At 26.0% G+C, this 19,308-nt stretch overlaps 1 protein-coding gene across 1 annotated transcript in view; it reads right to left on the bottom strand.

Annotated features, from left to right (window-relative positions):
* Window positions 1-284: 284 nt before the first annotated feature.
* LOC132929227 (probable serine/threonine-protein kinase nek3) overlaps window positions 285-19,308 on the bottom strand; it is an 81,974-nt gene continuing 62,950 nt past the window's right edge. Inside the window, exons 6-7 of the mRNA XM_060994421.1 lie at window positions 2,558-2,750; window positions 285-1,773 (exon numbers count right to left, since the gene is read on the bottom strand). Of these exons, the coding sequence (XP_060850404.1) occupies window positions 1,508-1,773; window positions 2,558-2,750 (459 nt within the window). The 3' untranslated portion in view covers window positions 285-1,507. The remainder of the gene's footprint in view (window positions 1,774-2,557; window positions 2,751-19,308) is intronic.

Below are 19,308 nucleotides of genomic sequence, written 5' to 3'. Positions count from 1 at the left end.
GTATACCTACAAATATAATGTAGTTTTAAAAGAACAACACGCTAAAAATTAAATAAAAAACTTTTTTTATCGCAAACTTATAATGTTTGAAGAGTCTTTGACTTTAAAAAGTAAAATATTTCCTATAGGTAGTTTGCATTCGGTTTTATTTTATTTTTAATACACAAAAAAAAAAATATATATTTCTTATTAAATCATACAATAATATGATGATGTATGTATTTTGAATTTTAAACACAATAAGAATAGAATAACATGTTATGGCATAGATTTAGGTTATCGTATGGTTTTTAGAATTGTGTTTTTATTATTATTTATAGAAAACATATAATATTTCAATATAATGTAATTAAGTAATTTGTATTAAACTGAAAAATTTCAAAAATAAAAATATACATATCATAAGTATGTATAATAAAACATTTCAAGTAACAATACATTTAAATTGTATAAGTAGATTATTCTTTAACACACAATAATAATACGCGTTACAATTATATGAATAAGTATATAGAAATACTTTTTTTTTAAATTAATTTTCTTAATTAATCGAATAACAAAATTATACTTGGGCTCTTAATAAAATATCTAATAGATATTTGACATCAGTAACTAGACCAAATAGGCGAGTTATTAGTACAAAGACGATACAAATTAAATACTATACATATATAATATTATAATGATAGATTTTGCTTCCTTATCACAGAGGAAAAAATATGTTTTAACAGAACTCTCTTTTTCTACAATACGTATATTATGTATCTGAAGACTGCAATAATAAAATAAAATATTTATAAAATAGTATTTAACCAACATTGTATTGGTTTTAGGAAGAATAAATTTGTTTGATTCTAACAATTGTTATTTGTATATTATTTTTTTAATTGATATCAAACGTAATAATATAATTGAATAATTATTTAAATTACAATATATATATTTATGATGATATTATATTATATTATTATCTAGTAAATTATCGATAGAGACTACGATTGAAATGTTTATAATGTGTATAATATTATATCACAGGAAAAAATAGAACAGTCAATAGAAAAGAGAGGGGGATTAATCCCCCCGACCTTTATAGGATAACAAGGCCCCGGAAGCGTTTTAGAAACATTCGCGTTTTTGTTTCAGTAAGATCGCGAAAATACAAAAATACGTATATTATATAGGAATATACCGAAGAAAAGTGATAAATGTTTTTACAGCAACAGTCCTTTTGCCAGTCCCTTAAAAATAGACCGACGCCCTGTATAAAGTCGGCTTAAATCATCAATCGATAGGTATCTTTTACAAATATCACATGGTTACTAAACCGTGTAGTGTCTCACTCACTCCGTCCCTGTAAAGAAGTAAGTACAAAGTAAGTATCAAGGATTGTTTCAGGCGCGTTTATACACAATTAGTTTTATATATATATAGTATACGAGCATTTGTAAATTAAAAATAGGAGTACAGAAAATGTTGAGTTATCAATATGATATAGTTATTATTCGACTTAGAGTACATGGAGGTTTCCGCAAGACTTCGACTTGGAATCGAGTAAACACATTTTTTGCAATATTTCCTTAGCGATATGTAATGATAGTGAAGTTTTCGATCCGTGTATAGCCGTTTTCCGTTGATTCTGTTTCTTTTTGTCTCTGGTCTCACGAAGACGGATTTGTTTCAACACACCGACTAACAGCTCGTCCACATTATGTTGAATACCACTAGAAGTTTCAATAAATTTACATTCCCGTGAGCACGCTAATTGTTTTCCGTCTGAAACGAAAGTATTCACTTAAAATTATTTTTGAATTTATTTCAATTTAAATGACGAAGAAAATATATGATGAGGAATTTAATCAAGAAATTAGAATAAGTCTATCGTTCAGAGCACGATGTCTATGTCCATAATCGTTAATATGCAACAATAAATGCATATTTTAATTATAATATGCATAAATTATTATAATAATACTCAGCTCAGTAAGTTATAAATTATTCACAAGAATAAAACAATTATTTATTTTTTTTATTTATATATTATATATAATTTTAATAGGGACAAAAATGATTAATAGAATTCCTATAAGTATTGATTTTAAAAGAGATCGTGAATTTATTAGAACAAGTATCATTATGCAATTCGTAAAGTTCCATAGAGTGTTAAATAAACTATTTGTTTAGTTAATATTTAAGCCGATAAGTAAATACTAAATAGGTTGGGCTTCCAACATTATTTAATGTAGGCTGCAATTTAAAAATAGAAAATATTATTTTTCTATCTCTTATCATTTAAATTAAATTTTAATATTTATTTGTAGTATATTCAATTATTGAGTATTTCTCATTTTCAATAACCCCGGGGGGTACTTTAAAATATAATTTGAACCGGTCATACCACGAACCCTTATTAATCCTCAACTTTGTGAATAACATGGAAAATGATACTTGTAAACATAACGCCATCAAACTAGGGTATGAATTATTATGAAATAGAAAACCATTTCATCTGCACGCGTCAATACATCATCAGATTTTAAACTATTTAAATATTGTTTACCTTCGGTAGTAATACATCTTGCTCTCATTAGGTCCGCCTTGTTGCCGACCACGATGACCGTCTTCTCGCGAGTGTAATTCTCTTGCCACAGATAGTTTAATATTTCTTCGGCTACTTTTAATGACCCTTTTGATACTACTGAGTATACTACTATACAAGCGTGTGGTTCATATGTAGCGATTGAATTTTCTACCTGAAATAAACAATAGATACCATATTTATATTATTATTGATGTGTTTCGTTATGATATAATAATAATAATAATAGTTTACACAACGAGGTTAATATTAAAGTTTATAATGAATGTTTTAGGTATAAATCATATTATTCGACATTCAAATTATTTATGGAAATTGGAAAGCATATACATTGTTATAGTTTCCAGCATTTCATGTTTTGTGTATTTAAATTTTAAATATTTACACAATTACAAACAATTCACGTCTCGAAACAATGCAAAATGTATTTAGGGCGAATGACGAGGAAATCGAGTAAGGAATACAAATAATACTTTTATACAATAATTACAAACAAATAAATATTTTAAGAATCAGTTTTTGAAAAATAATTTTTTCTATAAATTCAATATTTATGTAAAGTAAAATTAAAATTAAAAGTAGTATTAATCACCATTCATAATATTATTATATATTTTTCTTGTAAATTATCAACATCTATTCCTACAAGGTTACAAATCTTAAACATTTAAAGAAAATGTTTTATTAAAAAGTATTTACTAAATTAATACATTTATTAAAGACGATAAGTGTGATAAGCTGCTGATAAAAATGTATATATCTTATTTTCAAATTATTATTTTAGAATGGAAAATTATTATTAGATCGTAGAATATATTTATATTAAAATTGTAATTTACGAAGTGTCATCAGTGGGTGGCTTCTTCACTCAAGATTTTCCTCCTGTAATATTATAGCCTATATTCTTATTGTGCCTTGTGTACAGATTGTATATATATTAATAAAGAAGAAAAAAAAAAAAAAAATTGTAATTTAAAGTGAAAAATGGTCTTTGTCTATATTCAAAAGGTATTTAAAAATCTCTCTAAATAAAACAAAATTCCATACTATATTAAACTCATCTATTTTAAAATTAATTTTGTTCTAATATTATTTTATTATTTTTTACTGAATTGATATAGAAGTATTGAAACATTGAATTATTTTTAATCCTACTTGTTGGAATTATTTCTATTATCATTTACATCATATTTAAAAAAATTAAAATCGGTTTAAACTACTTTCAAAATTTAAAATTTTATAAATAATGAGATAGAATAATCTTGAACAATTCTACATTGAACCCATTTATAAAATTACAATGCTATATTTAATGAATTTAAATATTTTATTATCATTTTGTTATTTTACAATAGGTATGTAACATAAATAATGGCAAACATATTGCTTGGTTTGGAAACTACGACAAAATATTTTTTTTTTAATAACATGTACATAGTACACGTATACAATTATATATTTAAATTTTAAATACAAGTGAAAATAGAGACAACAAAATGTCGTTTAGTCAATAAAACTGTATTATTATTTAAAACCTTTGTATGAATAAATAATATTTTAATTTGTCTACTAAATAATGGATTGTATGAATGCAATATAAAATGAAAATAGTGTATTATACGTATCTAGGTACCTGTCCTAAATAGTTGCTCACGTCTACAAAATATATAAATATATAAATATATCTATGCCCTAAAAAACCTATCATTATTTATAGACTACACGGTAGTATATGATGAACATTATTTAGATGGACGAATAAAACTCTTCATATACTTATATAAGAAGTTATTAATGAATGATATAATAACAATATAACTATAACACGTTAAAACTGTAGAAATTTGTTAGAAAATTTATTTAATTTATTTATCGTTCTGTTTGAATAATAGTAATTTATTAATGAACTAAAAATGTTAATGAATTTGATTTGAAACATTTTTCTTTTGTGCATGGTTAATTTATAACCATCAATAAGTTACTAAGTACCTGACCTACCTACTACTAAACAATGAACTCGTAAATATATTATATAGTGCTAGTCAGCCGTAAACACTTAATTAATAAATTGGATATATCGGCTGAATAAAATGTGATAATACAAATATAAAAACAATACATTTATATAATTTTGATCGATGTGAATCACTCAAGTACTCATTAATAAGAAGTTAATTCTAAACTAATACAAGCTGATGTTAGATTCTCTACGACTGTTCAAGCATTAACCGTGTGCCTCAGAGAGTAACTCTGCTTAAAAGCTATTTTAATATAAATAAGTATTCGGATTATCGACGTATAATGTATAGGAATATGATACATAGTACATATCTTACCAAGTAATAGAATACAATAATGTAGCTGACTATTTACTAAACATTAACGACTCACTTGTCTATAAATACTGATATAGATGTATCATTATCGTAAACGGTATTTAAAAATTCATTAGCATGACCTATAACTATTACCTAAATATAATATTAAATTTCATTATATATTATTACAATTTACAAGTATTCAAGTATTTGTTTTATTCTAATAAAATAGGTCTTAGCTATGATAAATATATAAATTTGTTTTATTAATTAAATTTGATACAATGAAATGTTTTTACATTACGTAGGTAAATAATAAATTAATAATAAATACGGTAAGAATTATTTTGATTTTAATATATACTAATCTATAGATAAATTTTAGTTATCTTGTATTTAAAATTTAAATATATCGATATATTGTTTGTAAATCATAATTTTTTGATTTTAGAGTTAAAATGTTAGTTAAACGGTTACTACCAGGGTTTAATTTGTAGCCAGTTTAATACTCATCACGATTATCATTAGAGAGAGTTTTGATAAGGCAAAACATTGGTCCGATGTTATTACGACCTGTTTGAACACATTATATTTTGGTGATTGTTACAATACGTACATATAATATATTGGGTTTTATTCCCTTGGGTTTCAAAATATATATTCATCGACGATTTTGACAGGCCACGGATAAAATAATAGCAACAAAAAAAAGATAGCTACTGCCGACCATCAAATAACTCTAAGATATTATAAAATTAAAAAAAAAAATTCTATCTTGATAATAATTATTATTATAGCCTATAGGGTTATTCATTAAGAACGCAGTTTTAATTTTTTTTCTTATGTGATCAGCCTTGCAATGTATTAATTTAGGCATTATGTAGTTCCAGCAGAATGATACCACTTGTTGTGCTTGTGTAACAATCGTGTTATTTAGCATAAGTTTTCCAATAAATGTATAATGAAATTAAATGCTGCATTCTTAATGAAACCCTACAAATTTTAAATTCTAAATATGTATATTGTACAATGTTTATATGACTCCAATTATTGGAAACTGTTGAACTCACGAAATAAAATAAATAATTTATGTTTTTTTTTCGGTAAATTTGGAACCATTCGTCTTGACAATTACAAAATACATAATATATAAACGAAAGTGTATTAATAGATGATTATAAAAAATGATAATCCTCTCATGAACTTATTTTAAAATAATTATATGCAATGCAAGAAAATTTGTATCATGTAGAAAAAATTAAGTCCATTATAATTAATGATATTTGGTAAATTAATGTTAAATAACGTTAATTTTAAAAATATTAATCCTCAAATGCCCAATGTTGATTCTAAGAAAATTAATTTTAATATGGGCGAAAAAGGCCATTTCAGTGCATATTATGTAACAAAAAAAAAAAATTGTTAACATAATTACACAAATAATGATTAGTTTAGAATAGTCCTGAAACATAATGAAAGTGAAAATAAGCGGTAGCAGATAGTTCATAGTATATTTTTTAAATATTAATCCTAATAGATAAAAAGTTTTAGAAGTTTTAAGAAATTTCCAAATAAGATAAAATTGGTTCGAATAGAACAAGAGTTTATAATATTTCTCAACTCTTTCACTTTTTCTTCTAATTAAATCATTAATCTGCTAAAACTTCTCCACAAACCTCTATGGGATAACTAGAATTCTAGATGCAGTATAATATAGTGTTTCTAGATAATAAAGAATAAAATAACCTTTGTTAAAAATACAAGCTCAGCGATACAGGGGAAGAAAATTAACCTTTTTCCGAACCTTATGTCATAATGGTTTATTTAATTTCATCGGATAACCAGTTTCATCTATACTATGAATTGCCATGATCAAGGTTTCTATGATTTTACTTTACTATAAAGTAGAGTAAATAATCCGACATCCATATATGATAGCGGAATATTGTGGGGTTATTCAAATAATCAGATTATTGGAAATTATAAAAAAAAAATATTAAATTACAATCATAAGTACATAATATCATTGTAATATACTAAAAGAACCAAAGAAGTCTTTTTGGTATATGGTATAATCTAGAAATATTCGCCGAGGCTGTTTTTCCATGGCATTAAATATTTTCTAATAATATAATAATAAAGGTTAAAAAATAATAATATATTTTTAGTATACTTCGTCATATTCATAATTTTCAAATAATATGATGATAAAAGTAATCAATAATCACGGCAGTGAGATATTATATACTATGCCTTTTAAATGTAGTTTTTACTGTCATATTGTTGTACTATTTTTAAAATACGGCAACGCCAAAACCGCATTGTATTATTAAAATTAACATTTTCATAATAAACATACATTAAAGATTAAACCATTACACATGTTTCACGATCGCGATTACTTGAAGTTCCATTATGTCAATGCTTCTCAACCTGTTGGCTGCAGCCCCCTAGGGGGCGGTGGCTATATGACTGGGAGGCCTTGAAATATTTATTTAATTTAAAATATTTTCGATTATTTAATTATTATATAAATATAACATTATAACGTATACATTATATTATAACCGACCATATGATTAATCATTATTTATTACATCGGGAAAGTTTATCTTACATTAGAGCATATCATTAAGAAAAATAATTAATGATTCTGATTGAGGGGGGCCTTGACAGTTTTAAATTAAATTTAGGGGGCCCTAAAACAAAAAAGGTTGAGAAGCACTGCATTATGTTACATACTATCATAGTATTGTAATATTACTACAAATAAAAACTAAACTGTAAAATAAAAAAACTGATGTAAAAGAAATAACTTTAACTGTTTTATTAAATATTTTAAATTATATAGGTAAAAAAAAATTACTGTTATTATGCCCTGTAAGTAGTATATTTGTGAATAACGATACAAAACTGTAGGTACATAATAGGTACTAAGGTATACATTTGAGGGGGCTAATCGGAAACTTAGTGGGCCTAGCCCTCAAAGCCCTCCCTTAGCTCCGTCTATTTACTGACTTACTAATAAGTTGTGGGATTGTGCCACGAAAAAAAGAATTGAACAATACTTTATTACCACAGTTGCAAACGTTGAGAACGTCGTCGATGATCATAGGTTTTAATATAAAATTATACAAATTATATAAAATTTAATAAAATAACATAAAATTATACAGAGTGAATTTAAAGTTATTTGAGTGTATAAAAAATTTCAACTACGACAAAATGTCGCTACAGCGAAATAGCTCACGGTGAATTATCCTACTGGCAAAATTTGTCACAATTATTTATCCCATTTCGTTATAGTAGGTGTAATTTTTCATTGAGTAAGTCATTGTAATAATTATTGTATCAACTTCGAATTTAAATATTCATATATTTTTATATTTTAAGAATTACTGTAAAAACAACTTCTTGTATTCATTTTTCAATCATTGCTAATGATTCATTAGCTATACAAATTGAAAATGTTATAAAGTTCTTAACTAGGTACCTACAAAATAATTTGCATATTTTCGTAATTTATAATTTTATCAAAATTTGAATTCCAAATGCTTATAAACAATTAACAAATCTAAAAAGGTTGTGCATGTTTCTAGTTGTGTCATACTGTCATATAATATATGTAATATTATGAAAAACATTTTTTTTTATTTAGTATTTTATTACATACTTCTTTTAATCTTTTTTTAATGATCTATTTTTTTTTCAATAATTTTTAAACTTTTATTTTGATGACAAAAAATAAATACAACTTAAAAACAAATTATATATGTTACAACTGTATTTAAATTTTAAATCAATATTTATTTTAAACCGATAATTTTTTTATTTATAACCATTTACAGTTCAATATGAGTACTTTATTAAATAAGTGTACCTGCACAATTAAGCCAGTTTTCATACTTTATAATTCAATTTTAAAATTGTAAATACATAAAAAAAAAAAAAATAGGTTAAATATCTAATATGAATTAAACTATGGATCAATATATTTAATTTAATAATATTTTATGCTTTGGAATATTAAATTAAAAATATAAATTGCCATTTAACTAAAAATGTAAGATTTGATAAATTGAAGCTAAAACATGTAAAGTAGGTAACCGGTGTGCTGTTCAGCAGGTGTCGAGTGTACCTCGTTACTGAGTAAGTCGCTGTAGTAGTGTAATGTATATGTTAAATTTGAATTGAACGATAAATTATTGCATGCGAAAAACGATTCTGAGCAAAGATGGTATAATTTATATTACTATTATAGTTCTACAATTCGTAATACTGTAGGTTGAATCAATTTTTTCCAAAACCATTACATCAAGTATATTAATAATATTTAATCATTCTATTATTGAATTATTACATGATTATATATGATTTTAGTTTAATAATAAGGACAACGCTGACATCGTAGAACGGTGTGAATAATTATAAATAGACAATGCCACAATAGCTTGAAGTAGATTTTAGTGTTTTTAAAATTCCATTGTGTGTATAAAATATAATTTTATACGTAAGTTTTAAGTCTCTACAAATAATATTTTTGAATTATAACGCAGTAAGAAAAAAACATTATTCTCCGTTTAAATAATATACTAGATATTATACCTACTAAATCTAATTTGCTACATTAAAGCATTTTCTTTACTATAAACTGTGAGTAAATAGATGAAAAAGCTCACACATCATTGTAAAATCAATACATTTATTTTTCCACTCATAAGTTAAAATAACTAAAAAATAAGTTTTTTCAAAAATGTAATTTATCCTTTAGCTACGGAAATAGCCAAGTTAGTCAAATTTACAAATGCATAAAGAATATTTTTGAAAACTAAAAAAATAATAATATATTAAAAATGCGAATCACTTTGTAAACATAAACTTAACTAGTAAGTTGTAAGTATATTACTGTAGTAGGTACAACCTAATTTATTAAAATGTATACGTGTAGGCATAAATATTAATAATACTACTATTTAATATCAAAATATTATAGATGTATAAAATATAGAGTCGTTAATCAATAAATAATACTTTTAAATTATAAGTATAATTGATTGAAATAAATCAATAAATACTTGATTTAAAAATGTACATATAAATCTAATACATAGATTTACCTAATATTGTTAATAATTAATAACTATATTAATTAATTTCTTTTAAAAATATTTTTATTGTTGATGTGTACAATTAGTATTTGTTATTTTCATTTCAAAAAATGTTATGCTGTAGTAACTTCGCACAAACGAACGCAAGTTGTTAACGAATAATCTCAGAAACTACTTGACCGGTTTCAATAAAAGTTATATAAATAGATTCATCGATACTCGAGTCGTTTTCAACTTATTTTTTGAAACTTCTATATGCTGCAAAAAGATTCTCATCCAAGAATTTCGTTTTAACTCATGAAAATCGGATAATTTTTTTTTACTATAAAAAATAGTTGTTATTGGTTACAGATTGTATAATTATTATACTTATTAGAAATACAGCATAAATTTCAATTTACTATTTATATAATAGAAACTATTACTTATTTAATCCGTTTCGCATTTAGATGTTTACACATAAAGAAAATTAACCTTGAGTACCGAATGGCTAACAGATTTTATAAATGTTACCGTTAATGGCATTCATAACATTTTCACTTTGGGATTCGAGTATTTAGTAGCTCGTTATACCATACTATACGGTTACTATAATTATATATTTTAAAATCCCTCCCCCGTTATGACATTAGTTTGTTTAATTGTATATAAATGATTTTACTTATTTGGGTAAACAATTTTATTTGCAAAATATAAAATTACAAACGAAGTAAAACATATCCTTGGTTTTACTAATTGTGAGTTTATACCTATTATTTACGCACGTGTGTGCTTCAGAAAATTAATTTTTATTATAAACCAGCATAAAATCTTTCATTTTGATATAATTCATAGGTAGCTTATTACATTGTGTTATTAAATTTAATATTTAGTATTTACCAATACATGTAATAATATTTTTAATTTTTTTTAAGCCCCCCACTGCTTAAAAAAAATAAATTCTTGTTTGTATCTATTAATGTACTATTAATTTAATTTTATGGTCACCGATAAGTTTGGGTTACATTATTTTTTTAATCGTATGAATGAGGTTAAATTGTTCAGACTATTTAATGAACAATTCAAGCTGATATAAAATAAATATTTAATAACTTGAATTCGTCACTAGGGGTTAAATAAATAATTATATTACTACCGTATTTAATGAATATTGAAAGTTGTTAATCGATTTTTAAACTACGCATGTTGCAAGTTAATAAACTAAAAAAGACCATTCATCAATGAAGAAGTTATTGTTTTATTAAAATAGTTTTCGGAAGTAATAAATTTACGTACTAAATTTAAATCTAATTATACACACATCTGCGTAAGACGTAGGTATCGTACTGTCGTAAGAATATAGGATATTTCCCATTTGAAATTTTTCAAGCACAAAAAAGCAAAGTTATTTAATTTATGAGTTTTAAATTAAGTAGTGTAAACTCTTGTAAAAATGTATGAATTTTTAAAATTACTGCACATAAATATAAAAATCAAAGTTTTGACTGTTATTACTTTATTTTCATAATTTAATAATTAGACTAATGGTATTTGATCTAATGAATATTTAAATTCATTCAGCTTATAATAAATTAATAAATCATATACGTTAAAATATTCCATTGAAACTCATAATTATTATAAAATAATCATACACCAATTTACATTAGGAAGTAATTGACCAACTAGATATGGTTGGTAAAAATGTGTAAATAAATAAGTAAATATTTTAAAAATGTATTCTAAATAAAATTATATATAATTGCAATTATATAATATACTTAAAAACTATACAAATAATGAAATAACTATTTTAGAATTTGTAATCAAAGTTAATAAATTTAATCAGTTATAATAAATATATAATACATATTCTGTTCGTTATAACTTATAATATACATTACCGATACGTTCATGTATTAGATATAATAATAATTATATTGATAAAAACTTAATAGTATAATCCGATTAAAAAAAAAATGTATGTACCTATGCGTTAAAATTAATTTATTTCTCATTAAATTACATAATAAGCTGTTAACGAAGTTTCTTTTAAATTATTTTTTAGTTAACGGACTTGGTTAAAATTTCTTTCAGTTTACCTATCCAAGAACCCACTTTGACAACAACGCAAGTAATAATTAATTTACAGAATGCACTCCCTAGAGTAATTAGTGATTACATTTTCATGAATACCGATTATAGTTTACCTATGAGAATTACGTATATTTAACTTTAAATACAAATTATGACCTACTCAATGGGATTAATTGTCTTATGTATTTCAGTATTTTTCCAATAAACTATATAAAACTATATCTAATTATAATACCTATTTTATTATCTTTAACCAATGAAAATCCTATACAAACAAACAAATATTCGTTTTTCGCGAGCCAACAAATAAATACGTAGAGTTGTCCTATCACTTTGATGCAGTGAATCAAAATCTTCGATAATATTTCCCGATTTAATTCTGAATATTGGTGTTTACTTTTAAAATTTAAAATTTAGCTGTTTATGAGTTAGGGGCAAAATAAGAATGGGTGGGTCAACTTTCCGTAGCCCATCCGTGTTACTCTAAAATTTCAAAATATATACAAAAATATGTGTCTAGGTCTAAAAGACAATTTCAAAATTAGTGAGTCCATCCATTACCCACAGATTTATTTTTCTATAGTGAAGTTGTCTTACCCATGTCATGTTAAAATTGAAATTTATATGAAGGGTTATTTTGCGGGTCATTTGATCTGCCAATAGACTTACACATTGGTGATGTGAAGCTCACTTAATAAATTTATTATCGATCTTTTTCGCGATAATCGAGTTTCAATAGAGATGGTTCAAAACTTTTCAAAATACCTGGAATTTCCAACCATTACGAATTTAATAATTCTACTAAAATAATATAAAAATATCACTTCAGTACTACACACGATGTATCTTTAATCGTGATACTACTCAACCATGGACTCCCTAACATCAACACACGGACCCCTGGGGGTCCACGGACCACCAATTGGGAACCACTGTATTACAATAATTCAGTTCAAACTCAAAGAAAGACGATATTATTAAATTATTTTAATTTTTTTTTTTAATATCAACTTACGTATTTTAAATATTACTAAAAGAAAAATTATAAATCAAAGTTTTGATTATTATTATTTTTTTTATAATAATTATAAGTAATAATATACGAGTATAGAAGTTACTACTTAAAAACAAATTATTTAAATTCAAATTAAAGGTTTCGCGTTTGCCGTGTAATTTTGTATACGACTGACAATGAGTCCAATCATTTAAGTTTAACAATATGATATTTAATAGTACCTACTACTTATCAATATTACTCAAATAGTATGTCTTATGAGATTAAAAAAAAAGTTTTAAGTTTAATTAAAATATCAAGTAAGTTTAAATGTTGGAATATTAATTATTGATTAAAATAAATATTTTTACACCTACATTTGTTTTTAGTGTTTTTACACAGACAATATATTTATATACTTGTATAAATAATTTTAAACATAATACTATTTTTTTTTCTATTAAGAAATAAACATAAAGTATGTTATATTTATTGAAAGAATGACATGTACTTAAACAAGAGAATTATTCCAGAGCACTGAAGAATTTTATACTTTAATACATTTTATTATTTTGCTTATTTCTCTATAATATTGCAAAGAAAACAATAACACTTTTTTATGTTTCAAAAATATATCGTATTATAATGAACAATATAAAAATTATACGATGTAAAATGTATAAAAAAAAATATTGTCTCCAATATTGAATTTCTTAAATTCTTATCGTCTTTGTATTATTATTTTTTTTCGATAGTCGTATAAATTACATAGTATAATGTAAACTGTATAGTAAATTATATGTTATAAGAAAAGAAATGTTATTCGAAAAAAGTAATGTTATTATACCTAGTATATTTAAATCTCTAATCGTTAATAAATAAAAAATTATAAAATATAATAAAAAAAAATAATAAAATATATTTAGGTGTCCAACAGAAAATAAAAATTGGTTTTTTCAAATGTAACTGTTGTTAAAGAATTGTCCCTGAAAACCTCATAATTCACATTCTATTTTCACTTTTAATGTATTATTTTATATGTATATTTGTTTAAAATTATATATACCTCATACAAATATATAATAAATTAATAACAATTAATTGATAAGTTTTATATTGTATTTAAGTATATTTCAAAGCTTTTATTATTTAATAGATATTAAATTTACTACAACATTTTGAAATTTATTTTAAGGACAGGTCATTGTTTCAATTTTATACAATCTTGTCAAAATCATTAAAAAATATTATATTATTGAAAAATATAACCAAAAATGTACATTATTCACTGGAAATATTTATATACATTTCAGTTATAAAATATCATGAAGTTGAGATATACTAAATATTATTATGTATATTTATGTATAATAAAATTAACAAAAATTAAGTATAAATATTTCAAAATTACATAAGTATAAATTACTAACTTTAGACTTTATTTGTTATACGCTTGTAATTTATTTAAACACGAAACTTTAATTAACAAAAAATTATGCACAGTAAAAAGTAGTGTCTTCTGCAATAGTTTTGTAAAAACAATATTTTCAGAAAAGTTAACATTTTTCGAAATAATGATTGTATCTGCGTCTGTTAAATCTTAAATATATTATCTTGCATAATATACAATGATGGCTTTAGCTTTTTATTTAAAGCCATGATAAAATCTTACATATTTTATTTTTAAAAGGTGTCTTTAAAATTGTCGTCGCTATTCAACGGGCTTTATTTAATTCATTTATTATACAATCTTATATTATACACAATATATACATACATAAAATGTATTATGTATATAGTATTCAACCTTTTACACACTTATTACTGTCATTTAATTTCACTATAAATATATGAAACCTAAGTACTATTTAATTTCATTATATTATGTATGTTATATATATTTTTGCATAAATCAAAATAGTACAATGTTGGCGTACAGATAATAGAACACGCACAGTTAATAAACTTACTACCAATAAATAAGTTCATAAATAAATGTACGATTGCTAAAAATAAATTCCTATTGTATAATTTCTTTTTAAACGATATTTTATCGTCTCAGATATTATTATTAATATGTAATATTATTTTTACGTTTCACCGTCGTAACGATCGAATTAGACTGATATCAGACTTATATTAGACGTCCCACACAACACCTCAGTGGGCGCGCCATATCTCAGCGGACGTGGAATATTCGCTATAATTTCCTAAGCGTGTGCATTATACGCGTATAATATTATTGTATAATCGCGGCTGCAGCGTAGCCATGTAAACACAACAGAATACAGCTCGATCGCAGCGTTAATAATAGGACGGGACATGTGAACACGCGATAACATCAATAATAACAGTGGCGGAAAATTTCGCGTGTAGCAGAAAACTAGCTTTTTCGAGATAACGAAAACCATCGCTTCTGCGGTCAACGGGAATAAGTACACGCGGTATACTTTTATTTTAATGTGTGATACGAAGCGTGTAAGTGTATATAAATATTGTTAATATTATATTTATATACCTAGAAACCTATCTATCTGTGAAAAACATTAGTCATTTTTTTTTTTTTTTTTAGGAGGAGGCTGTCGAGTGGTGTGTGACAATTACAATAGTGCCCCATATTATAACCGAACATCACGGCATGACATCATGATGGCTATATAACACGAATACACGATTGACGTTTTTCCATTTTTAATATTAAAAATGTTTTCATAATGATTGAATTAATTTTTTTTTGTCTAGCTAATATTATGTAACTCACAAATAGACTCAAAATTGTGAAAAACATACAAGTTTATAATCCGTTGAACTTTGAATTACGTTCAATCGTTACAATTTACACTTTCTTTATAAACATAGCACGTAGGTACTACATATAGTAGTTCGTTGTTAAATGAACCGTAAAAATAATCGTATTCGTATATTAGAACTTAGAAGCCACAGTCGACGACTGTGGTCAGTGACCGTTGGGTCGTCATCATTATCATTATTGCTCTAAATGATACTATGAAAATAAATTGTTTCCTGACCTGACACCGCCAACGCACATTGGACACCAATCTATAAAAATATTATGGCAACACGCTCTAAATATTTTAAGAACTTAATAATACTAATAATAGTCAATAATAAATTGTCTATAATGTACTTTTAATAATGTAAATTTATAGTATAATACTATTAATAGTATTACTATAAATAAATAGTATTGTTGACATACTATAAACAATAATTTTGTTTTACCGATGAAAATAGTTGCCAAATTGAATAAATATTAACCTATTGGACGATTGGAGATGAGAGCATTTATTGAAAAACAGCAAAAATAACATTTCGATAATAATTTACATTAACGAGTAAAAAAATGTAACCCTTATTTATCTAACATGTTTTTAATTTGTATTATTTTAATGTGTACAAAATGTTGAGTTTAAATTTAAAAAATGATAAATTGAAATTATATACACACCCACATCTGTTAGGTTCGGTTATCATAGGTTAATGTGACCTATTGTACTCCGTTGTAAACATAGTGGTTATAATTAATTCTTCGACACACCTTTCTTTAACAGTCACCACTATAAGGCTACAAAGGGAGCTATAATGGTCTAAATACTGCTACAATAATACTGTATAAATAAATGCACAAGGAAACCACCATCTTCCAAAATGAACAGAAAATGATTTTAAGCTGTAGTAAAAACATAAAGTTTATGAGGGATACCGAACTGCAGAATTGGAAGTCCTACTATAAGCTCCTCAAAACATCAAATACCAATTAGTTTTATTCTTTACGTGTATTTGACAATTTAAACATAATAATTTACTGGGATCGACAATAATTACTCTCTACAAAATATACTGCAAAAATTGTAAACAGAATGATTCATTAAGCATGCTCATCGCCATTTTTTCTGTAGTAATAAATGTGTTCAAATTTTTACTTGTAAAGTTTTTAAATATACTAAAAGAAAATATTTTTAAATTCCTGAGACTGTATTTTACTTAAGAAGTATCATGTAGTAATATAAACTTCTGTTTTTCAAATGAATACTCCTTTTTTTACTGTAAATTATTTAATACATATTTTTTTTTTTAATTTTTACCTAATCAATTCAAAAGTTGAATGAGTAGAATTTCAGCTATTAAAATGTATATACTAATGATAACACAAATACTATAATATCAACAAGACACTCTTGAGATTAAATACTATAAAAAATATTTTAAAAAAATTGAAAATATGATCTTAAAGTATATTTAAAAATTACAATTATCAGATTATGAAAATCTATACAGTATACTACGTTATTGAAAAAATAAGTTGAACCTGCTTAGTGAATCACCCTGTAGAATACGATAAATAATATATTGTATAATACGCGCTGTATAAATATGTGTAAATAGTAAATACTATAATAGTCTTCGATTCGGGCACGCGCGTCTGCCGCGGCGGTATACGTACAAGAAGTAACAGCCATAGAAGAAAAGAATGCAATAACGACTTTTAACGTTCGTTTTTTGTTTTGTGGACGATAATACGATGTCTATCGCCACTCCCTCCATTAAACCACCGGTTGCAGGAGTGGCAGAAGTGGCATCGCTAACGGCCAGATAACATAGTATAATATTATTATATGGTACTATGGTAGGTACCTATATGTTCACGGTCTCCCCTGTGCACATGCATCGACTGCTAGCGTTTCCTTCCGACACTCATTACCCCTCCGGACACCTCCCCACGACCGCGACAAGCCCCGGTCGGGGGTCGCCGGAGCGTAACAAAAGGAGCGCGGCAGCTGCCGATGCGCGTATATTTTGTAACGACGTTATGTGTGTTGCCCGTTGGCCGATTGCTTTTTGCCGTTGTACTATATATATATATATAGGTATATAGGCAGTAGGGTAGGCGGCTGCGGCGGAGGGGACGATATAATATTGCGTATACTCGCGCGCGCCACGAGTCTAACGGTCGGCGGAAAACGTACCCACCCCCTTGTCGCCATCACTAACACCGGACCAAAATCCATATACATATATAAATATATAATATAATATTATGCTATGTTGTATATTATTATTACATAGTCGGAAGGAGATCGTAAAGTCGTAATAAATAATATATCGCGTAAAGCGGAGATGTCATTTTTACCGTTGATTTAAAAATAAAACTCTTCGGAAGTTGTGACTGGTGAGCGAGGAGTACGGACATTTAGACGTGCCTGTAGTACGTAATATAAAGTCTGTAAATTTATACCATAAGGTCCAACATATACTGTGCGGCGTTGTCGACATTTATAACTGCGTAGGTTCGTAGATATCTGCCTACTCTTATACTATATTATTAATCAGTAGCCAGTATACGGTGCACACTGTTACGTTAGATAAGATTGCATAGATTTTTCCCAATATTCATTTTTAATTCACAACCCATAAAGGTTTATTTATAATAAGCATATTTTATGCAGGTAGTTGATAAAAATTAAATAAATATAATAAACATTAAACAGTCCAAATGAAATTCAGATCGATTGTATCACCTATAGGTCCAGTGGCGGCGTGGATAGTTATATAATGAGGCTGCCACCTCGTGCAAAGACAGGGGTGGATATCCCGATGACTCCAGTCTCCAGGACCTAGACGTCTATACAAGTCTATAATTTATACTCCCATAGTCAAACCTATAACGACATACTTGTATCTAGGTAAGGTTTAGGTAAATACCTTACTACGTTATATTATTAATAAATCGTTTAAAATGTAAGAAAAAATTGGTGGGTGGTTATATTTATTTAAGGTAGTTGCTTCATAGGAAAAAAAGTTCACGCCACCACTTACATATAGGTATATAATATATATACGATTTATACGCTCGTACTACGGTTCCTGCATACGAGTACATCGGAATAGCCTGCAGCGGCAGTCGACGAACATCGACTGTATACCAAATATCATGAAATAGGAAATACGATACTAATAATTAATGACCATTATCGTAACACTTCATCACCGTAATCCTCCGGCCGGTATATCTGCAGACCACCTCGTGTCCGAGTGTTTCGCCAACGCCGTCCCAAATCCCATCACGTCCACCCCATTTATTATTCGCGCAATATTATACTATTATTAGTTCCGACCTGCGGATGATAATAACGCGATTTAATCAGTTTTTTGCGAGGATCCTCCTCGTCCCCGACGTAAATGTATATAAATATT

The sequence above is a fragment of the Rhopalosiphum padi genome, chromosome 1 (genome assembly GCF_020882245.1).
Source record: "Rhopalosiphum padi isolate XX-2018 chromosome 1, ASM2088224v1, whole genome shotgun sequence".
NCBI lineage: Eukaryota > Metazoa > Arthropoda > Insecta > Hemiptera > Aphididae > Rhopalosiphum > Rhopalosiphum padi.
The sequence above is the reverse complement of the archived record's forward strand: the minus strand, read 5'-3'. Positions and strand labels throughout refer to the sequence as shown.